Source organism: Peromyscus leucopus, chromosome 16_21 (genome assembly GCF_004664715.2).
Source record: "Peromyscus leucopus breed LL Stock chromosome 16_21, UCI_PerLeu_2.1, whole genome shotgun sequence".
Classification (NCBI taxonomy): Eukaryota; Metazoa; Chordata; class Mammalia; order Rodentia; family Cricetidae; genus Peromyscus; species Peromyscus leucopus.
Window position 1 is genome coordinate 61,561,845 of NC_051084.1, and position 24,387 is coordinate 61,586,231.

General features: G+C 44.6%; 1 protein-coding gene across 12 annotated transcripts in view; it reads right to left on the reverse strand.

Moving 5' to 3' along the window:
* Positions 1-1,680: 1,680 nt before the first annotated feature.
* The window catches only part of Paqr8 (progestin and adipoQ receptor family member 8), a 47,262-nt gene continuing 24,555 nt past the window's right edge, over positions 1,681-24,387 (reverse strand). For all 12 annotated transcript variants that reach the window (XM_028868077.2, XM_028868083.2, XM_028868080.2 and 9 more), the window contains 2 exons: positions 9,649-9,831; positions 1,681-6,596 (listed from right to left, as the gene is read on the reverse strand). In XM_028868077.2, the coding sequence (XP_028723910.1) occupies positions 5,490-6,554 (1,065 nt within the window). In that variant the 5' untranslated portion in view covers positions 6,555-6,596; positions 9,649-9,831 and the 3' untranslated portion in view covers positions 1,681-5,489. The remainder of the gene's footprint in view (positions 6,597-9,648; positions 9,832-24,387) is intronic.

Below are 24,387 nucleotides of genomic sequence, written 5' to 3' on the forward strand. Positions count from 1 at the left end.
CCTGTAATCTGAACTGAAGATAGTTGATTTTATACTTTATAATGCGAAAGTACTAGGTTGCTTGAAATTTTTACTTCCTTTTTATCCCCCCACCAGGAAGTTTTATATAGCATTACTAGTTTATATTTTATGACGAAAATATTTTGATAAAAGCTTTACTTTTCCCCTGACATATTTTATTTTATTAATGGGTTTATGGGTTATCTTTTCTTCCCATTTTCTACATTTTATTCAATAATCAGATACTACTTTAAAAAAAACTTTCTACTGATCTAATAAATCTACGTGGCTCCTTGAAAGGAAAAATTTAAAATTTCGTTCTTATATTCTTATCTCTTGGGGTGGAGTGGGGAGACAATTGCTTGGGCAACAGACAATCCCAGTGAAATGTGAGAAGGATTTGGAATTAGGCAAGATTATCAGACAACTTTCTCACGGAAGGATCCGACACTAGTCTCAAAAACCTGAGTGGATTTGATTTTGCAGTCCAGGCTGACAATGGACAATGGACCTTTGGGCCTCTGTGGTATGCGCAATGCTTTCTTTGACATCCAGGAAGATGGTGCGGGGGTGAGTTTAGCTGAAAAAGCAATAGCACAGCCATGGCCACTTGTGAGGTGTTCAGGACCCGAAGTCCCAGTGAGATCATGGAAAGCTGCACGCTGCAAAAGTCTTGCTGCAGATCTTTGGAGCTGGCATTTCTGGTTAGCCAGGCCCCGAGGTTTTCTGAAGGGAAAAATATTTGAACATTACAGTGAGTTGTGTGTCTTGGGAACACCACCACCGTTCCCATACCCTCTTGAGCAGTGGTCCTCACTCAACCTGGGCATTGCGACCCCCTGGGGGTCGAATGACCCGTTTACAGGGATCACCTAAGAACACTGGAAAACACAGCTGTTCACATTACAATTCGTAACTAGCAAAATGACAGCTGTGAAGTAGCAACGAAAATAATTTGATGGTTGGGGGTCACCACAACATGAGGAACTGTATTAAAGAGTCCCAGCATTAAGAAGGCTGAGAACCCCTGCTCGATAGCAATGGAAGCCCTTTGCGCTTATTTGCCTCATAGCTACTCAGCCGCTCAAATGGCTTCGGAGGGGATTTAGTCAGGCCTCCTGGAGTCAAAGGTACCATGAACACATCTTCCTATAAGAATCATGATATAGTAGAAACCTCTACCTTAGATATGCTAGCAAGATTATTCTATTTTTTTTTAAAGTTACCAAATCAGAAACATGTACTCTGGTAGAAAACCCACATCTCCTTCTGCAAAGGGCCGGGCATTATGTTCTTGGAAATTCTACATTGCCTTGTGTAATTCATATTTTTCATATTTCAAAAAATGTAGGCCATCGATTCAAAATGTCAAAATCTTTAATACAATTGTGAATGTAGCTAGGAATGTTTATGTAATTACATTGAAATCCGCATAGCAATCAACTCCGTGGCTCTTCAAAGGGTAGTTTGTTCAGCCCACAAGTAGAGAAATTAGCCGTAGACTTATTTTTAAAGGCTTTTATGTCCTCCTACTTTTAGATGGATGGAGTGTCCCTACCTCCTCCCCCTGGCAGTGCCAAGCGAAATACAACCCAGCTTTAGAAGGAGTTTGGGGTCCAGGCAGCCCTTGTCAAGGGGTCAAGGAAGGTAGTTTTCTTTATATTGTTAACACGACAAAAATTCATGTACAAAAACTGTTTAATGATTATTCATGTAAGTCGATTTATCGAGACAGAAAATAATCCCACATTTTCTTTATCAAGCAATCGAGCAAAACACGGTAGTACAAGTAGCGGCAAAACCTTGGTAACAAGAGCTGAGAAATCATCGATTAAGACAACATCGCCGTCTGGAGGATCCAGGTGGAACTACAGAGCAGTAACCAAAGACAAACTCGGAGAGCAACAGAAACACAATAAATGGCCCTCGTGTCGCGGCTCTGACCCCTGTTTCAAGCTTCCGGTCGATGACTTGCACATTGCTATTGAGAGACTTAAAAACTGAAATTGTAACCCTGACATCTTTAAGAACTTTAAAATTAGTTCATTAGAATTCGGTGTGGTGTGGGCGCAGGCAGCCTGTATTCCCAGCTCCTTGGCCACCTGAGATGGGAGAATCCGGAGTCCCAGGCCAGCCTGGGAAACACAGAAAGACCCATCTCAAACAAAACAAAACACCCCAAACCAGAAACAACTTTCACCAGCAAATAAAAGTCAGGATTCTGAAACGAGAAACAGGCACCCCCAAATGCATCCCGTCGGCCCCTCTTCTTGAACTAAGTAGGGCCTTGAATAAATCTACAAGAATTTTATTCATGAGAAAATGTAGATGACTGACAGCTTAATTTTATCAGAGGCATTTGCATGTTAATGGGTTGGAAGTCTTAATTAAAAGAGAATGTCTAGTATTGCAGAGCCAGATAATGATCTCCCTTATACTATTTTTCTTTCACATTATGCTGATTTGGGGGGGGGGTAGTAAATCAAGAGGCATCCATCCTCCTTTTTACAATTCCTACTTGTTACTTTTAAATTCAGCAGGTCTTTTCCGCACTGATAGACTCGTTTTAATGACTGTCCCAAAAGGAGTCAAAAGACTTAAAACCACCTATATTTAATTATTCTAACTAGATACCGGTATTTTCAAGGAAGATCACAGTCCCCCATATCAATGCCTCCCAATGTATCTATTATACATACACTGTTCCCTGGCCTGGTCAAATGGAGTAGGTCAATGGAGGAATTCTTGATTAGCATGTTGGAGGTCTTGGGGTCAAGTCCCAACTCCACAGAAATCACTTCTTTCTTTCTTTTTCTTATCCATTTCCAAATCACTAGTTGGCAATATTTGTATAATTAAGCTAAAAATTTAATGCCACTATCTCAGTTTTTACAGGTATGGTGTCATGGAGCTGCCAGTGACAGGTGGTGCACCTGCAGGTGCACAGAAGAGCCTTGGGTCTCTATGCACAAGGCTCATCACACGTGGTGGTGCCCACTTCTAACCCTGCCACTTGGGAGGCAGAAGCAGGTTGAACTCTAGAGTTCAAGGCCAGCCTGGTCTATATAATGATTTACAGGCCCAGCCAGGGCTATTGAGTGAGATCTTATCTCAAAAAGGAGAGAGAGAGAGAGAGAGAGAGAGAGAGAGAGAGAGAGAGAGAGAGAGAGAGAGAGAGAGAGAAAAGAAGAAGGAGGAGGAGGAGGAAAGAAAGAAAGGATAAAACCTCCATTCACCAACACCACTGCAGTTACAGTCAAGAGCACCTTCCCCGCTCCTTCCCTCTCACTTTTCCCACCAACTTTTAAAAGAATACCATCTTTGAATCCATAACAAAGAGAACTTCTAACACGTTCTGGTCCCCATTTTAAACAGACCCTTTACTTGTAGCATTTACACGACCCCTACCCCTGCCATCTTTTGGTTAGTTCAAACCAGTTCAGTTTTGATAGCATTCCTTGTCATGAACTTGGCCTACACAACAGGGAGCCAGTGCAGACACTCAGTTAGCACAGAAGTTCAGCTCTTTGACCATGAACAAGAAACCCAGCTAGCAAAACAATACAGCAGACACATGCTTTCTTGCTTTGAAGGCAGTAGGAAAGTTTCAGTTGACCCTGCCCCCCCCCCCCAATATAGAAGAATAGTTATTTGACAAGTTAACAACTCTTGCTTTCTGGGGTTCTTCTTTTTTCTTGTCCCAGTAACCCAAAACATGAAATTGCATGTGTGCATATATTAAATAAAATGTTTAGACATTTCCATGTATAAGGCACAAAACTCACAAATCTCTCACAGAAAGATTAAAGAAAAAACACAAAGGTTTAAAGACTAGCAAGTGACGTAATAGTGGAGGAGGTTCATCACACTGGAGTTGAAACAGACCACTTCCCTTTTTAATACGCAGGGACCTTATACTGATAGGAAACACAGCCTGTGAAAAGAGGGTATCTCAGCTCTTCCTTGGCCACAGCCTCCTTCACTGGATTAATGCAGACGTCAGTCCTCAGAGAGAGCTGTGTGGCCAGAACACATCAGCTGCAAGCACCACCCACCCTGCAGCAGCTGCTCACAGCAATATTGCAAACAGTGCCTTTGGCCATCAGGTGCCTCAATCTTACTCAAAGGACCTTCAGGGGCCAACCACAGTGAGCACACATTCACCAGTCCTAGGACCTGTTTTAAGGTTTCTTCTTGAATCGGAGGCAGAACTGCCTGTTTGAGGACCCTGGATTTGGGGTAGCTGTGTTGGTCCATCATGGGACAGCATCTAACAGAAATTTGAACCTTAGATGCTCGGTTCCTCTTCAAAGAATCAGATCCCTCGAGCAACTGTAGAGCTAAGCTTTTAAAAGAGAACATTCAAACCTTCAGATAATGTCCTGGCCTGCAAGACAACCCTAAATAGCTTGCAGTTAATACTGCAGTCCACACATAGAAACTGAAAGGTCCCCATGGGGAATGCACAGACGAGGGTATCCATGTTTTCGGGCTGGGTCTTCTAGTAGAGCTTGGCACTGTTGCATTTCCTGATGTTTCTGTATTACATGAGAATCGGCTTCCTGAAGGTTCATATGGCTCCAAGCGTTTCCTGGAAGTGTTAATAGCTTTGGAAGTCTGTATATTGCCATGCAGCCTAGGGATGGGAACAGTACTTCAGGCAAATCGGCCAGCTAGTTGGGTATCCTGAGAAAGGGGCCATTCATTGCTGCAGTGAATGAGACCAGAGATCAGATACATTGAATAGTCCATTCTGTCAAAGGGTTTTGATGAATCTTCTTGAAAATTCCGACATTTCCACCCTAGGCAAGCTGAAATCGTAATAAGATGGAGTCCACAGGTCAATTTACTCAGTTACCAAGACCAGCAGCATAGGGTGGCTGCTCTGTTTGTTATTGTGAGGAACATCCAGAGTTTACTTGGCAGTCCAGTTTGATTATCTGTCCAGTTCAGGACTCAGCTTTGGAAGCCACATCCAGAATTCTGCTGAGTGTTCATGAGTGGGGGTGGTTTTCCTTAGTTTGGGATCTCATGAATCTTAGCCAGGATCCCTTCCCATGCAAGGCTATAACCCAGATAGAAAATGAATATTCCCTTTTAAAACTCTTAAATGCCTGCCTTGCATTTGAAATTTTATAACCATACCATGCCCTTGAAAATATAGAATAATCCTTTTTTTAGATAAGTTATCATGTATTAAAGGCTAGCCTTGGACCCACTACGCATCTGAGGATGATCTAGAACTTCTGATCTTCCTGCCTCTGCCTCCTTGAATGCTGCTACTGGTTTGTATGGTACTGGGGATCGAACCCTGGGCTTCCTGCATGCTATGTTAAGCACTCTCTACCAACTGAGTTTCATCCCCAGCCTGTAATACATATTAATTTTAAAAATCAAGCCTTAAAAACAAAAAGTCAGTTTCTATTATTGTGTCAAGTTTTCTCCAAATCACAGTAGCACATCTCTACACCTTTCCCCCTCGGCAGACCTCAGGAATCTTTCTTGATCAGTCTGGCCTTGACTTTGTGCCTCAGGAGGGAGGCGGTGGCTGCGCTGCAGGCAGCTAAAAAGAAAAAGGAGAGGCAGGCAGTGTAGACGGACAGGGGACCGTGGCGCTGGAGGAAGATCTCATGCCGTCCCTGGTAGTCTAGAAGAATGGCCTCCAGCTGGGAGAGCGTGCAGATGGAAAGGAAGGCGTGGAAGATCTGATGTCCATGGCCCACAATGTCACAGGAACCGGGGAAGTACTTCTCGGGTACCGGGCAGGAGAAGAAGTAGGCGCTAACTAGAAAGAAGAGGATCTGAAGGGTGTGGTACCAGGCCGCCTGCTCCTGGCAACCAGCCAGATGACAGAGCGCCACCCGGTGGGCCACAGGGCTGATGTCTAGGATGAAGGCCAGCCCTGCCGGCACCACTTGACAGATCTTCCGCATAACTGGATAAGGCCTTCGGTAGCGATACTTGGCGTAGCAACAGCCCGCACAGGAGAGCCAGCCACAGAAAGCAGCCGCGGGCAGGAAGAAAAGCCAGAACCGCTCGTACCAGGCCTGGTCCGAGCTATAGAAAAAGTGAGCCAACGCGCTGCCGTACTGGTAGACGCTGACCCCAACGTAGTCCACAAAGTAAAAGGTGTAATGCGACAGCTCTGACTTGGACTGCAGCAGGTGAGCCAAGAGGCTGCAGGTGAGGTAAGTGATGGAGGACAGGATAAAGAGGAGCAGGGGTAGGGTGTGGGGAGAGGCCCACTGCAATGCCCCAGCCTCCGCAAAGGCCCAGAATCGCAACAGGACCGCTAGGGCCGCCAGCAAGTGGGTCCAGACGTTGACCACCTCGTTGTGCTTCTGAAAGAGGCTGAAGAAGTAGTAGCGCCACTCGTGCCCCGTGGGGCGGTAGCCGGCGTGGATGTAAGGCTCCCTGAAGAGCTGGGGCACGTCGGTTTCTGGGACTGTGCACGGCATCTTGGGAAGCCCTTCTTCCAGAATCTTGGGCAGACGGCGCAGCTGCTGCCCGCTCACAGACAGGGTGCTCAGGCGTTCCAGGATGGCAGTCGTCATGGCAGCGGTGGTCCAGGCTCCCCAGGACGCAGCAGGACCAACCTGAAGGGAAGAGAGGAAAGCTAAGAGACAAACACAGCCAAGGTGGCCAAAGAGCTATTCATAACGGAGCATGGCTTGCTCAGACAACCGGGGAAGTTAGGAGGTCCAGATGAATTCTCTGGGCCTTGCTTTCTTTCTCTGTACTGTAGGGTTGCAGCATCCTCCCTCGCCATGACAACATTCTGACTCCTCGGTTACTATTCACCACAGCGTGAGGAAGACGCATCTCTTGTATAATGGTCGTGTTAGCGCAGCGTAAGTTAGTGATAAGTAAGATTTAATGATGCCTGGAACATAAAGGTACTCTTAAAGATCACTAAATTCCCTAGATATCACCAAAACGTAATCATCAGATGCCCTTGGATTATTAAATGGTTGGTGATAGAAGAAAATACATTTCAGCTGGGCGTGGTGGCACGTGCCTGTAATCCCAGTACTCTGAAGGCTGAGGCTGGAAGCTGTCAGCGGGAGGCCAGTCTGCACTCCTTAGTGAGTTCAAGACCACCCGGTGCTATTAATAAATAAATAGATGCTTATTGATAAATAAATAGATAAAAATAAATAAATAAGACGCCATTTCTTTAGCACTCAGCAAATCTTGAATTATTCACTGATCTTACTGGAAACTTTAAAATCAAATATAAACAATTGGCTGAAACTCATTAAAGGCAGATTATATTTGTCAGTGAGATTTGGAAAGAGCAGTGCACACTGTGGGATATCTTAGCAGTGTGAGGCCACCGTTGCTTGAAAAACAGGCATGTTGGGTGTGCTGGACAACCCCTCTGCAAAAGCTTTCTCCTGTTCTAGACCGGGTACAGCAGTATGCGGCCAAGCGGGTCAGTCTCAGAAGCCCAGGCACACAGATCCCTCTGCTGGCTGACGGTGGAAACACAGCCCAGCTTTTTCTTTTTGTTTTTAGATGAATGTATTCTGCTGAGCTTTTTTTTTTTTTTTAAACCAAAACGAAACACTTATTTTATTTTTTATTCGTGTGCGCGTGCGCATATGTGTTTGTGTTTGTGTGTGCGTGCACACACGAGTGTGTATGGTGTGTGCATGTGTTTGTGTGTGTGCATTTGTGTGCGTGCGTGCGTGTGTGTGTGTGTGTGTGTGTGTGTATGGTGTGTGTGCAAATGTGTTGGTGTGTATGTGTGTGTGTATGTTTGTGTGTGTGTGTATGTGCACATGTGTGTGTGCACGGTGTGTATGTGCACATGTGTGTGTACGTTTATGTGTGTGTGTACACGTGTGTGTGTGTGTGTGTGTGTGTGTGTGTGTACGGTGTGTGTGTGTATGTGTGTATGCACTTGGGTGCCATGGCACATATATAGAAGTCAGGATAACTTGCGCAGCTAGTTCCCTCTTCTTCCGTCACATGGGGTCCAGGGATCAACTCTATGTTGTTAGGTTTGTAACGAGGCATCTTCACTGGCTAATCCACCTCAATAGTCCCTTTAGTGACCATTTTCTTAGTTCCACACTCTCTCATGTTGACCAACTTTGTAATCCTTCATTTTTTTAACCTTTAATGCCTATGCCAACTCTTCATTCAACAGAGGAATTAAAAACGTGGCCTAAATATGGCTGAAGTCTAATTGCAGAGGTGGTTCTATTTTTCTTCAGATGCTGCTCAAGAAAGCAAGTGGCTTGGGATGTGCCTCTCCCGGGTAACGACACCTGTGTGCGACAGATTTCAGGCCCCTGAAGTACTTTATACTTAGGATTTCGAGGTAGTGCTCAGACAGATGCACACAAAGATCACTTTGTGAAATTGATGATCTTCATGCACACTCACTGAGTAAATTATGTTTTAATACACAAGCACTTTCTGTGTCTTTTATTTTTCTAAGCTTTTTTTTTTTTTTTCTGAAGAAAGTTAAATTCTTGTTTTATCTAAATGGCCCTCTTCCTCCAAAGGTCTTCAACCAAAGGGGACCCGAGAAGGGCTGCTAAGGGAATAATAGTCTCTCAACTCCCCCCCCCACACACACACACTCCCTTTGATTTTTCAAGACAGGGTTTCTCTGTGTAGCCTCGGCTGTCCTGGAACTCACTCTGTAGCCCAGCCTGGCCTTGAACTCACAGAGATCTGCCTGCCTCTGTCTCTCAAGGGCTGAGATTAAAGGCGTGCGCCACCACTGCCCAGCTTGCACCACTACTGCCCAGATAACGTCACATTTCTTCTTTTTTCTTTATTTTTTTGATTGCCTTTTAATTTTATTTTTTATGTGCATTGCTGTTTTGCCTGCATGTATATCTATGTGTGGGTGTCGGGTCCCCTGGAACTGGAGTTACAGACAGTTGTGAGCTGCCATGTAGGCGCTAGGAACTGAACCAGGGTCCTCTGGAAAGCAGCCAGTGCTCTTAACCCCTGAGCCACCTCTACAGCCCAATTTAACATTTCTTAATGCTGAAAGAAAAGTATCTAATCAGGTGAAAAATGTCAGGAATGAAAAGAATAAAAGTGTGAGAGAAGTCTGGTGGTGGTGCTGCACACTTTTAGTCCCGGCGCTCGGGAGGCAGAGGCAGGCAGATTTCTGTGAGTTCGAGACCAGCCTGGTGTACAGAGCAAGTTCCAGGACAGTCAAGGCTACAGAGAGAAACCCTGACTCAAAAACAAACAAACAGGGGGGTGAGTTGGGAGTGGGAGACTGGGGGGCGGGAGGAGAGAAGAGGGGAATCTTTGATTGGTGTGTAAAATGAATGGAAATTTTTTCTTAATAAAAACAAACAAATAAATAAAAGGAAAGGGAAAAAAAGTGAAGGAAGTTTAGGAAAACCTACAGCTAAGCCCGGGTTTTGCTGCTTCCTGAACGGCCAGCTAGAACTTCCCAGGTCTCAGTGTCTTCATCTAGAAAACAAGGGTAATAATTTCACTGGTTGCATCCCTTGTTGTGATGTCTAAGTTGCCTGGTTTGGGATGGTACTCAGAACATGCTAGGTCATTCTGGGCTAGACTCTATGCTAGGTACTAAATACTAGGTACTAAGTAGTAGGTACTAAGTATTCGGTAGTAAGGCTACAATAGCCCAAAAGGTAGTCTACTCACCTTTTGTAGAGATTAATGTCTGTAGTATTAGTGGGTAGAAAAATATGTAGTGGGGTTACGACAGAAAAGCACAGTCCATGCTCCAGCTGAGGCGGGCAATGACCTACTGGGTCTCTGCAAACCAGGGTGAGTGGATTGAGAGCCAGGCTGCTTCAAGTTCTTCTATCAGGACTGGAGGGATTCCTGAAAAGCAAACAAATGAAACAAAACGTAAGACTTTAGGCAGGGAACAAATTGTTTACTTTTAAATTTTATTTTATTTTATGCTCGTGCATGTGTTCTGTGTATTGTATTTAATGTGTGGCCTGCACGTGTGTATGTGCACCACACGCATGCCTGGTGCCAGTGGAGGTCAGAAGAGCATGTGGCTCCCCTGGAACTGGAGTTACAGATGGGTGTGAGTCACCCTGTGCATATTAGGAACTGAACCTGAGTCCTCTGCAAGAGTATCCAGGGCTCTAACCGATGAGATATCGCTTCAGCCCCTACTTTTATTTTTTGAGACAGGGTTGTGGTCTGTAACCCAGGCTAGCCCTCGAACACATGAAACTCCCATTTTAGTCTCCCAAGTATGGGATTCCATCATGTTCTGCAATTCAAAGAACTTCTGTTTAGTTACAAACGTAGAAAACCCAGTCTCTGAGTGAAGACCATGCACGACAGTGGCACCAGAGACGCCTGGAGCTCTGGTCCCGAGCACTGCTGTTGGCAAGTCATGTGCCTCTAGCCTGCACCCGATCTGCGCAGTTCCTCCAGCTTTCCTACCGCTCACGCCCTTCTTGACTCTAGGTTGAATTCCACTAAGATTGAGTACTTCTTTGCTCTCACAGAAAACAAACTAGGAAGAGGCTTTGGAACTAGGAGGAGTAACAGGGTAAAATGGAAGGAATATTAACTAACTTCAAAGGAACTCACACGCTTGCATACACATGTGCACGCACACATGCTGCAACCCTCAATAGTATGAAGTAGGGTTTCAGCTGATTATGACAAGCTAATACCTGGAAGAAGCCAAGAGCCTTCCAGAGGTCAAGCTGAGGCTCAAGGAGTCTTGATGATATTGACTTTTGATTATTAGCCATTTCCTGCTATGAATTCCTCACCTGCTATTGTAGCTTTCCCATCATTCATTTGGGCACAATTTCCCCTCTATTAATGAAATATTTAGATAACCTTCTGTGCAGCAATGCAGCCAAGATCCCTAATTTCAGGCCTTTATGTCATTATCGTCGTTAGCAGCATCTGGCCAGGACCATTCCTGGGTGGATGAAAGTATCTTATGAGATACCTCCGTACTTGCTAAGAACAGACTTAAGCATTCAGACTATCTGTCTGAGAAGACCTGGCGGATGTGCTGATTAAGCTTAACCTTCTCCTTTCCAATGTCTTATCTGTAGTTTTAGATCCATCCTTAACAATGAACTCAGAACTAAAGGGTTCCTACTTACAGGTGCATCTAGCTGTGACAGAAGTTGCTTGCCCAAGTTGCCTAGTGATGGAGCACACTTCCCTCACCCTGCCAGAAACGGTGGGAGCAGAGATAGCTTGGAGAGATAAGGGCCAAAGGGATAAAAGGCAGTTTTATTTTCAGAGCAGGATGGAGAAGAAAAAAGAGAGTAGAAGAACTAGATGGGTAAGAAATGCATTGGAAGAGAACTAGATTGGAGGACTAGAATAGAGAACTAGAAGAACAAGATGGAAGATGAGGAAGAGCCAGATGGGGAAGAACGAGATGAGGAAGAAGGAGATGGGGGAGGAGCTAAGATGGGAAAGAACTAGATGGATGAAAACCTAGATGGGGCAGAACTAAGATGAGAGAATTAAGATAGAACTTAGGGGGGACAGCAGATAAATGCAGAAAGAAATCAGGCAAGGAAGGACTAGGCATGAGATCAGAAAAGAAGCCATGTAGAGAGAGAATTGACTCAGAAAAATAAAGTGAATGAAAAAAGAGTTCCGTGTATGTAGATTTACTAAAGTATCCCTTAGATTTATTTGCCATCAGTAGCGTCTCTTTTGGAACTCTGGGGACAGCTATCGAGAGGCTGGACCCCAATAGTTTTCAGTAGATTCACACTTGAGCTTGTGCACATGCACACACAAGCACACACAGCAGAATCATCATTCTCTTTGCAAGTTAGATGTTTAAAATGCAACCATGCTAGTCTTCAAATCTCCTTCATAACCCTGAGAGTGTTGTATAACCTGAGACTAGATCCTGGTAATCCAGGAATAAAGCCGCCATTACCTCCAATCCAGCACATGATTCCTTATCTGGCTCATCAATTCTGGAATCCCAGGGGCTGAGTCCTCTTCCTAAGGATGGGAAAGGCTTACATTTCCTTTGGGAGTTAAGGGGTATGAAATTACAAACCTGTCATAAAGACAGGTTGCTATTTTCTGTTCTTTCCTTAGTAACTACCTCTTCACCTAATATGAATTCCCCCTTTGAGAGTAACCAACAAAACCACAATCATATTGGGCACGTAATGCTGTTTTGCTAAAAACCATTGACACTTCATTTGGGTCTACAAAGAAACTAATTGAAAGACGCCATCTTTACTTTGGGACAGTCCCCTGCCTGAGTCTCTACAAGCACATTAATCACTCAGAGTATCTGCCAACCTAACCTGTTTCATCTTCTTTCACAGAGATAAGTCGTTGTCCTAAACCTGCAGTCACCTTAGATTCCAGGACTGAAGAACTTCATGGAACTGATCACCCTCTCACCCCAAAGGAATTATCCATGACATAACAGACCATCTTATCACGTCAGTGCCTGAAGACCAACTTGGGAGTCACTAGACTCGTTTGTCTGCTCCTCTGCCCAATGTGTTGAGTCGATCCCCCAACTCTATTTTCACCACTACATGAGTCTTTACTTGGCATATTGGGACATTTCCTAACTCATTATTGATGCTGGAGCTGATACTTGAGCCCTTAAACTCCAGTTACATAATGATGTTGATGGGGTATAATTCTCTTATTAACACTAAATTCCTAAGACACTATCTTATGGCATCTTGACACCCTACCCAGATGGTCTTTATTTTCACCAATCCAGGGTAGACATAGAAGGGGGCTTCAAAGGGCCAACTGTAAAGTTTGAATCCAGTTTTGGAAAAACTGAACATTGACATCTCAATACTGATACAGGCGCATGACATTTAGCATTCCTCGTGGATGCTCTGAATAAAGACCCATCCATCTCTCACTGCTGGCCTCTCCCTTTAGATATTCCTGTAGATGTGGTTAGTAGTCAACCAAGATACTATCTCAAGATGTTGTCCTTGCACAGGTTCACTCCACACCCCCTCTCCTGTTGGAGCTGCAAGCTCAACCCTCAAGAATCCTCTTCCAATAGATAAGCTCAAGCCAGTCACTTTGGCCAACGAAAACTTCTTACAGCAACAAGTAAGTTGGGCAGTGGTGGCATTCACCTTCAATCCCAGCACTCAGGAGGCAAGAAACTGGCAGATCTCTGAGTTCGAGGCCACCCTAGTCTACAGAGCTAGTCCCAGGACAACCAGGGCTACATAGAGAAGCCCTGTCTCCAAAAATAAACAACCAACAAACAAAAAAGCAAAATGATAAGTATTTACTTGATGGCCAACTCCAGACTCCAAAGGCCACAGAAGATTAAAACAACATCACTTTCCTCAAAAATCTTACTCTAAAGAGATAATTCTCCAGCCTGAATCAGTAGTTAGCCCAAAATCAAGTGTGGAACAGACTAACCTAGACCAGCCATGAGGAAAATTGACTGGTATTGGGTCTAAAAGGGCCACAATACAAACTAAGGGTGGTATGGCTTCTTGGTGGGTTGATAGTAGAGGGACTATTTGGAAATAATAGGAAAGGGAATGAAATACAGTGACATCAGTAAGAGATGAGGTTCAATATTATAGAAGGAAGATGAGAGGATCCTATCAGGAGGGATGGCATAGGCTTATCATCCCAGGCAGCACTTGGAAAGCAGGAGGATTGAGAGTTCAAGGCCAGACTAGGCTACATTCTGAGAAGTTGTCCCAAACCAAACAACAACAGAGGAAAAACCAAGAAGGAGGCATTTCTCTCCCCTTGGCTACTTCCAATGTTCCCTGAGTATGATGGGTTCTCACAGTTACTCTCATCTCCAGCCCCATTCATCTCTCTTTCATGCTCTCAACATCCTCATCAACTGCGGTGGACCTAAGAAGCCGCTCTGCACATCTCCATCCAACTTCTCAGATTCTTCTCCCAGGCCCTTAACTTCAGCTACTGTCTCTACCAGAAGATTCCCAAATATCCCTGGCCTGACCATTCCTGACTTTGGGATTTCAATAACCAACTGCTCTAAAAGTGTCCAACTGAATCTTGAATGGGCACTCAAAGTCAACATCTCTGGAACATGTTCAGTCTGGTCTTGTTCCTGCACCTACATCTCAGGAATCCAGGCCTGCTGGTTTTAGCCCATCATTTTCAGAACTCCAACAGTAACTTCTATTATAGCAACATCAGTCCCATGAGCATCCTTTCTTCTGTTAGTAAACCTCCCTGGCCTCACACCCCTAACCTTCAATATGGTCTCCAACCACTTCCTGGTGATAGTTAAAATGGAACTCTGTCTTCTCCTCCTCAAGTGCCCACCTGTTTACAATACACACTTTATGCCTTGTCTTTCAAACTAGTCCTTTCTCTGCTGACTATCTACCTAGTTTACCTTTTACTCCCTGAACCCACACCCCCAGCAATGCCAATGGCCTGGGCCCAGATCACAGCACTGAGTCTTCTTGAAGAGTACCCAGCACTCTCCATCTCCCATGCTTACAACCTTACTACGTTCTAGCCATTCAACCTCAGCTCACTCTGCAAGAAGAAGAAGCCCTTACTAGTGCTGGCCTACACATTATGACTTTGCCTAGTTCTTGTATCCTGTCTTGCCTTTCTCTACTCACGTCTCTCCTGAACCATGGTTGCTGTGTACTCCACTCACCTCCTCATTAGTCACCAGTTAGCTCAGGGCAGGAATTGTTTGTGGAAGAAGTTTCCATATCTAAAATAGTATCTGGTATATGGAAAACACTTTGTAACTATTTACTGAATAGGTGGTAAAGGTGAAAAAAGAACTGCTGGGTTGGTAGTCAGGAAGTCTGGCTGCCAGTGTTTGTTGTACTTAATTAACTACTTGCCCAAGACACTGAACTACTCAGTGTGACTGTCTAGTAACCGAGTAGGTAAGAGGAGGTGACTTCCTCTCTAGCCATATCTCAGGAAAATAATAAAAAATAGTAAAATGGGCAGAAGTGGATAGTACTTTGAAAAGATAAAATATGCATATTAAGGTTCTGGTAGTATCTGGAATAAAGAACCACCACTTGGTATGACAAGCACTTAGGAACTGCTTTTGCTGAAAAAATTCTTGATGGTTTAGCACTTCACTTGGCCTACAAGGTAACTGTCCTGGCTGGTTTTATGTCAACTTGACACAAGCTAGAGTCATCAGAGAGGAAGGAGCCTCAATTGAGAAAAATGCCTCCATAAGAATCAGCTGTAAGGAATTTTCTCAATTAGTGATCTATGAGGGAGAGACCAATCCATTGTCGGTGGTGTCATCACTGGGCTGGTGGTCCTGGATTCTACAAGAAAGCAGGCTGAGAAAGCCATGGGAAGCAAGCCAGTAAGCAGCGCCCCTCCATGGCCTCTGCATCAGCTCCTGCCCCCAGGTTCCTGCCGTGCTTGAGTTTCTGTCTTGATTTCCTTTGGCAATGAACAGCAAGGCAGAAGTGTAAGCCTAATAAACCATTTCCTTTCCAACTTGCTTTTTGGTCATGGTGTTTCATTGCAGCAATAGAAACCCTAGCTGAGACTAAACACAGGATAACAGCCTCCAGCTTGCATCTATCTCCTTTAGGCACTTAATACCAGCTTTCACGTGTCCTGTTCTAGGCCGCTAAAATCTCCTTCAGGTGTCCAGTGATTGTCCTAGACCTGCAGTCTCCTTGGATTCCAAAATACAGCAGAATTTGGCAGACATATCACCCTAAGCAGGAAGGATAATCTTATAGAAGTAACTTGTCTCTTCTAGATACAAGCATTTCTTCAAACCACCCTATAGAACCAGCCAGTGGTCAACCAGATCAGTCCACCTAGATGGTTTAGTGGTGCATGGCTCATGTTACCTGACTGATTCTTAATGTAAAGCTACCGTGGTCATTCAGAAGACAGACTTGAAGTCACTGACCACTTTATCTGTGCTTCCCAGTGTGACCACATTGGTTAAATCTTCTTTATCTGCCTTTCACCATCAACCAGCTCTTTAATAGTTGCACTGAAATGGATGACTGAACTTCATCTAGCGGAGGTGAGCTTTTTTGCCGAAACTCTCATAACATATCCGCACTCACATCACCCTGCCCATCACAGTTTTCTTTCTGTGTCTGTGGGCAATTACAGATTAGGAATATCTTAATCATGTCTTTACTGAGTATATAACAATTTCTCTTGTTTTTAAACAGTGCAACATGATTTTACATAACACTTACATTGTATTAACCGTTATTAGTAACCTAGAGATGACTTGCAGTATACAGGAGAATGTGCAGGGGTCATATGCAAATACTGAACTATTTTACAAAGGGGACTTTAGCGTCAGCTGACTCCTCTGATTTAGAAATGGGAAATGGAGCCAATCCACTGAGGGCCAACATTTTGTACCTGGAAATTTATTTTATTATAATTTTTAATGTTAAAAAGGAATATATTTTTTTTGTATGTTCCCCCAGAACCCTCCTCCCAATTCCTTTAAAGACTCTGTGTGTGTGTGTGTGTGTGTGTGTGTGTGTGTGTGTGTGTGTGTGTATGTGTGTGTGTTACTGGAGAGTGAATTCATGGCCTTACGATTTGTAAAAATGCACCCTGCCACTGAGCTACATCTGCAGCCCCAAATTAATCAGATCAAGATTAGAGTGGGGTCACAATGGAAGTTCTGCCAAACATGGGTGTGTATACTATGAATTCATTTAATAGTAAAAATAAAAGTGACGAAACGTTATATCACGTCTGTGTCTTAGAAGGCTCCGTTCTGAAGGTTTTACACTGAGAAACTCTTTTCAGTTATTTAGAAAAATGGAAAATGAAGGCAAAACAGAGAGATAAAAGCAGGGTAAATCAAGCATTCACAGCAGTAATTTGACATTTTAGTCACAACTGTGCTTTTAGATGTTTTTAAAAGGATGTCACAGGCTAGGTATGGTGGCACACACCTTTAATCTCAAGACTCCTGGAGGCTGAGGTGGGCAGGTCTTTATAAACTTGAAGACAGCCTGGTCTAGATTGTGAGTTTCTAGCCAACCAGGGCTACATTTTGAGACTCTGTCTCAAACAAGCAAACAAACAAAAAACAGAAATCACAGCATTGAATAAAGTAGTGTTTTTTTAAAGAATAAATGTATCATTGTTGTTGTTTATATTTTATACAGTGGGTCTTTTGCATGCATGCATGTCTATGCACCACATGTGTGTCTGAGTGCCCCTGGAGACCAGAAAGGGTGTTGGATCTCCTGGAACCAGAGTTAGAGATAGTTGTAAACTGTCATATGTGTGCTAGGAATTGAACCCGGGTCCTTTGGAAGAGCAGCCAGTGCTGTTAGCCACTGAGCCATCTTTCTGGCTCCTAAACTTTAAGGCTTGGTTTTGTTTATCTAGTTTAGACAGCTGAAAAATACCCAGAATACGTTTACTTTTCAGTAAGGACAAAATGATGAGTTTCCAATTGGTGGTCATTGTAATCCCCTGAAAACAGTTAAAATACGTGTCTCTGAGGAAAATCCAACTGGCTCTCTCCTTCTGCAACTCACACCTCGCTTGTGTGATCCTGGAGACATGATCGATATCTCCACACCTGCAAACATCAACTCTCCCAGACTGAGATCATGATCCACAGAGATTTCTCAGTAGTGATTCTAGGGCCCTAGGGACCAGAAGAGGGCGTCAGATTATCCCGAAACAGGAGTTTACAGGTAATTGTGAGTGACCATGTGAGTACAGGAAATTGAACCCCAGGTCCTCTGGAAAAAAAACTGCAAGGTGCTCTTAAGAAGTAAGCCATCTCTTCAGACCCATTGTGGCTGGATTTGCAAAACTAATACACTGAGACATTCCAACCTGAAGGTGCTGGTAGAAAATAAGTCCACATAAAAACACATGTATGAGAATGCCATAATGAAACCTATCATTGTGTATAATTAATACATGCTAATAACGAAAGCAAAGAACAACCACTGAAATATGCTACTCATATTCCATGCATTCCAAAAAGCCTCTCCCAGATCAACAAAGAGGAAAATTGAATAGATGCTCCATATTTGGGAAACTCACATAGCGTGGTATGAAAGACATTTTAACTGGTAACCACCAAGACACCCTCCAAAGCAATGGTGTTCCTTCTCCCATTCCAAAGATCCCACAAAATCCTACCACAAACTTGGACATGCCGCTTCCGCGAGATGAACCTGGATGAGAAATGAGAAGTTCCAGCTGCTAGTTCGACTTCCACTACTAACCATGAAAACTTGCGGCAAGTCATTCATCCTCACCATGTCAGAGGGTCCCTGTCCCTAAAACAAGAGTATAGTCTGTACGAGCTCAGCTACAGGGTGATTTTAGAATTCACCTGGGCTACATTTGGCTCACACTGAAATCATCAACAAAGAGATTCTATGACATCATCCCATGCCATTATGTGCAGGACACACAGATGGCAGGCAGGTGGCCCTGCTGGTTGTTGGGCAAAGGACAGAAGAGCAAACACTCTCAGTAGAGGTCAAAAGAAATGCTTCCAGAATCCCGGGGACACCCTTGCACATCACGGCATAACCACAGGGGTGGAGAAGAAACAGCAGCTAAAGGAACAGCATGGACTCAATTAGAACCAGAGCCTTGCCTGGAGAAGTCTTGGAAACTGAGAGAGTCCAGGCTGCAGACTCAGAGGCTTCCAGAACCTCCAACCACCCATCAAGCAAGAGACTTCTGGGCCGTCCCAGATCTTTGTAACTTCTGCCAAGAATCGTATCGTTGTTTATAATGTCATATTTTAAGGCTTAGCGTTGTTACCAACCAAATACTATTATTAGCAGAGGTAATTTTAGCTTGGATTTACCAACAGTCAATGCATGTTTCCCTTATATTCGGGAAAAACCCAATGAATAGTTTCTTGACATTCCCCAAATGGAAAACTAGACTGAATAAATTATAAATCTATACAATATTTATTACATGTCTTTTCTGGAAATAGGCACACAGTAGAACTGTATGACCCCGTTTACCTCGGAGTGTGCCTGTACTTTGAACAGTGGCACAGATTCAAAGGGTACTAGCAAGTAAATTATTAAAATAAATCATTAAAAAACAAACAAACAAACAAACTCCTACTCCTTGGATGGACATGCTAGGGAAGAAGTGGTCTAACTTCTTCTAAGACACCAAGGAGTCTTTTTAGCTTTGCGTTTGATTTCTGTCTGGAGGAACCACCCTGTGCAGCCCTGTGCTATGAGGCCTCACCTGGGGTGGGCACTAAGGTTTTGTTGTGATTGTTTGCAGGTGCTGTTCAAAATTTTATTTTATTATTGTTATTGTTGTTGTTGTTATTATTATTATTTGGAGATGAATTTGAGCTCTGTAACTTATACCTGGAATGTTAGAATTGGTGCAGCTAGTGTTGACCGAGCTAATGGGATGGTTGGTCTTCTTTTCAAATACTTTTCATATTAAACGAAACAAAACAAAGACTTAAAAAGCACCGCCCCAACCACACGCGCACATGAGCAAAAGAAGCTACACCGGTCTGATAGGCATGCTTGCCGTCTTCTAGGCTCAGTGGTCTCAGAGCCTGCCTATATGACTCTATAGGTAATATGCGAGAGAGCAAATGAAAAGGAGGAACGTAGTTTGCCCCCCACCCCACCCCCGGGAGAGGAGCACTGTGTAATTCCTCAGGGTGCCCTTTCTCCCCAAGGAAGCCCTCGAGCTAGAACTCCTGACCGCGCTTGCCCTTACATGCTTTGCCACCACATGCCAGCTAGTGTCACTCGAGCAGGCGCTGGCCTCAAAAAGCATCACTGTACACACAGAACGCATCTACCCTGGGCAGCCGGCAGTATCCGCAGTATCCGTATCATCAGGAGGGAGAATTCGGGAGAGCTGGGAACAATTCGGGAGAACACACTGAAGAGTCTGCGACCGATCAGCTAGCTACTCAGTTGGCTGGGTGAGGAGGCTCATCTGTTCTTTCTAGACTTCTTGTTTGGGTCCGGGTAGGCTCTGCTGTCTGCAACACCTGCTAATTAAAGGCTGGGGACAAGGAGTCTCCATAGAGGTCCCTCTCGAGCATAGCTGTTGGCTTCGCTTGGGTGTGGTTTGGCTCCGGTCCTGCTGCCTCTCAGCCGGTTCCAGCTCCTGGCAGTCAGGCTGCTTCCACCGATCTGCAAGCCTGCTGGGACCGGGGCCAGCCCAGGTGAACTGCAGGGCTTGCTCATCTCCACTGACCGGGGTCCCTCTCGGAAATGCCCTTGCTTTCTTCCCGTGGAGTCGGAACAGCACACAGACACCTCTCTTCCCTAGCCACCCCACGGTTTGCATCAATCCTTCTGCAGTTGATAGGGTGCACTCTTCAGGGGGTCCCCAGTTCTGACCTTTTTATTGGCTATAAATTCAAGCACATCATTTGATTATCAGTTTCTCTTTAGATAAGTAGGTTTTAGTTCAATTCCGAATCATCAGGAAGCCTCTGCCGGTCATTTTGACTGGTTTCCCTCCTGAAATGCTGGTTTCCCTGTTTCACATGCTGTGACCTGATGCACAGGTTATTTCACTACTGTAGTACAGAGAGCTTTGTCCCTATAGTCCAAGATCTTTCGAGACTGTAATAACTCGGACTTTTCCTCCTTTCTCCTGTTTGTAAACTGGCAGGGTAAAAGGACTCCAGGATTCATCAGTAGATAACAACTATTCAGAGACAAAATGAAATAAGGCATCCTTCGCCTGCTTCTAAAGGTACAGTCGACACACAGGGGGCACACGCCTATAATGCCAGCACTTGGGAAGTTGAGCAGGAAGACTGCTGTGAGTTCAAGACCAGCCTGGCCTGTCATAGTGAATTCGAGAGTAGCCTGTGCTACACAGCAAGATGGGGGAGGGGACAGCAAGATGGGGGAGGGGACAACTGAAAATAACAGTGGCTGGCAAGATGGCTTAGTGGGTAAAGGCACTTGCTGCCAAGTCTGATGACCTAAGTTCAGTTCCTGGGACCCACGCGGTGAAAGGGCCCAAAGCAGCTGTCACGAGTTGTCCCTTCACTGTCACGTGTGCTCTGTGACACAGTCCTGCTTACATCCACGCAAAAGCAGTGGAACTTTAGGTAACGAAATTGCGGTGCGTTTGGCAAAAGGAAAACAGTGTTTGTATTGGAATCTGTGTGTCGCTCATCTGCTTGGTAGATATATCCAGAACAACATTCAAATTGCCGACTGGATTTCAAACCACCAGCTCGCTTCTAGTCTTTCATCTCTTATTACTGGTAATTTCATGTCCCAAGAATGCCTAATAAAGATGCAGGGAGTGGAGAGCTAGACAGAAGAAAAAAAAAGGCCAACGACACTGGAGAAGAGTCAGAGACCTAATTTCTTATTCTTGGTGCATAAAGAAAGCCAGAACAGCCTGTCCTGGTTCCCTGAGCAAAGCCAGACACTGCCAATGTCACTGGACCCCACGGTGCCTGGCAAAAGCTGTGTCCTGCTTAACCTCAGGCCCAGAACCTCCCCGTGACGTCTAGAGCTGCCCCGGGCGGAACTGACTCCATCTGCCCCAACCTTAGGCATTTCAGGTTCCCGTACCATAATACTGCAAACCAAGGGGTTTTAACACAGCCAACATTTATCTCTCCCCGCTGTGGAGGTTTGAAGGCCAAGAACAAGGCCCTAGCAAGCCCACTGCCTGCTGCGGACTTGCTTCTGACTCGCAGACAGCCCTCTTCTAGCTGGACCCCCGGAAGGCACAAGGGCCACCAGGCTTCCAGTGTATCTTATAAGGTCATTGAAGCCGTTCATCTCCTAACACCCGCCCATTGGGATGAGGATTTGAACATATGGATTGGGAGGGGGGGCACATTCAGTCTACAACACCATCTTAGCATCACATTGTAACTTGAGGGGTGTTTTCCTTTACTTGGGATTGTGAGCATCACTGAGATGCATAAGAGAGTTGCTCAAACGTTTAAATTTTTAATTAATTAATTAACCAAATTTACTATGGTATTGGAGATTGAGCCTAAGGCTCAATCTTGATAGGCAAGTACCCTATCTCTCTCTCTCTCTCTCTCTCTCTCTCTCTCACACACACACACACACACACACACACACACACAAAATACCCTTTCCTCCTAGTTCATGGCACTTGACTGTAAGAATAATTGAGACATAGAGCACTTAAGCTTTAAAGCAAACCGGCAATAGCGCACAGACAAACCCCATGCTTTCAACTCTCCCGTCCCAAGAGTCCGACAACTGACTGTGTGGCAATAAAAGAAAAACCATCACCCACAAATGAACAGGAAGATCTAGAGGGCAAGAGGGTGGCCTCTGAGCTGATTCTGGGTGAAGAATCCTGGGAATTACCCAGAAGCACTACCTAGACCTTCACCTCCCAGGTTATTCTATGAGAGCCCTCTTAAAGGTACCTCTGAAGTCAGTATTCCATCTCCCGTAAGCATTGATAGTAGTCCATAGAGATGTCTTCCATAACTATTAGTAGTAGTCCATAGTGGCATTTTCCAAAACTATTAGTAGTAATCCATAGTGGTGTTTTCCATAACCCTTAGTAGTAATTCATAATCAATAGTTAATTGAAAGTGTTAAAAGTCATTAGTTATTCAACAGAGGGGCTTCAGTTGAAAAATCAGCCGGCTCAGTTCAGATCCCTAAGAGCTGCCACTCGGGGACAGCTCTCCTCTCCAGTATACTAATCGCCCACTGGCTGCCCTGCACTGTCTGCAGAGGTCTGATGACTTCTCACTCAGAGTTACCTTAGCTCTGAGATACTAGGTTATAATCCCTTCTGATTACAGGGGTCCCAACTTCTGCTTGTGTCTGAGTCTGTACACCTTGGGTTCCTTATAACCTCCTGTCCTCTTTCTTCTCTTAGTCCAGCCGCATGATTTGAGCCTGTGGCACCCCGACACAAATGCGACCCAGGGCCAGCCATTTCACTTCATCCCTAGCCAGCACATCACTGCCTCCATCCCTCCTCCATTACCCTTGGCTTAGTCTGCCTGCCCGCTCGCCCCTAATTACACATACTTTTCCTTTTTTCTTCTCATCTGGTGTGCTGTGGGAAGTCCTAATATGTTGTGAGACCATTATGGCTTCAGCCTTCTTAACCATCACTTCTGTCCATCACACCTAGCTGTCCTCACCACCGCCACCACCTCCACCACCACCACCACCACCACCACCACCACCACCACCACCACCACCACCACCACAAGCAAACTTCCCCTGGCATACCTAATTTTGTTATTGGCATGGCTAATTTCTTATAGACCCTTGAAGTCTAGACTGACATCTCTCACCAGGTTTGGTGGTGCAGGTCTATAATACCAGCTACTCAGGAGGTAGAGGCAGAAGAGAGGAAGTTCAAAGCTGACATGCCAGGTGCAGACTCAAGGGCAGCCTGTGTACCTCAGTGAGATCCTATCTCAAAATAAAAACTAAGACAGCAGGGTCTATATAGAGCTCATGGCAGAGCTGTGTAAAAAAGAAAGAACCAGTCTCCTCTCTTTGCCTCCCAATTCCCTTAAAAGCTCCCAGTCACTAAAACTTAAAAATGTTCAGCATACACAAAAACCTTTCCTTTCTGACGAGATAAAGCATGTTCTGGGTAGAATAGCTGTAGAGAAAACATGTTTGTTTCACTTCTACAGACGCATATCTTGCCCCAACAACACCAGCGGTGACAGTTTCCTAACTTTTCTTAGCCTCAGTTATCTTATTTGGTTGGCCAAAATTCAGCTCAAAAAAACAATTTACTCCAAAGCCTCTGGTAACTCTCATTTGCCAACTGAAGCTCACATTCCTGAGCCTGGCAGTCAGAGCATTCCATGACATGGCCCTGGTCCTCATCTGTGGGAATCATCTTCTCTTGAAGGCATTCAGGACAAAGGAGAACAAACAGAATAGAACACCAGAGCTCTATCTATCTATCTATCTATCTATCTATCTATCTATCTGTCTGTCTGTCTGTCTGTCTGTCTGTCTGTCTGTCATCTATCTATCTATCATCTATCTATCTATCTATCTATCTATCTATCTATCTATCTATCTATCTATCTATTTCTATCTCTGTATCTGTCTGTCTGTCTCTCGTGTGTGTGTGTGTGTGTGTGTGTGTGTGTGTGTGTGTGTGTGTGTGTGTGTGTGGTTTATGTGTTTGACACAAGGTCTCCATCACATCCCAGGATAGCCCGGAACTCACTAAGCAGCCCAAGTCGTCCTTGAACTTTGAACTCATGGCTGTCCTCCTGCTGCAGCATGTTGGCCTCCATGGGACATGGGATATCATTTGCTGTTCCTTATGCACTGTAACTTTCTCTTGGTTGAACTTCTGATTCTCCTGTCTCTAGATCCCATGTACTGTGATTCTAGGTATGGGCCACTTATGTCCATATTCTTCACTTTAAAATCATTAAGTAGTTTAAGTGTACAGAAA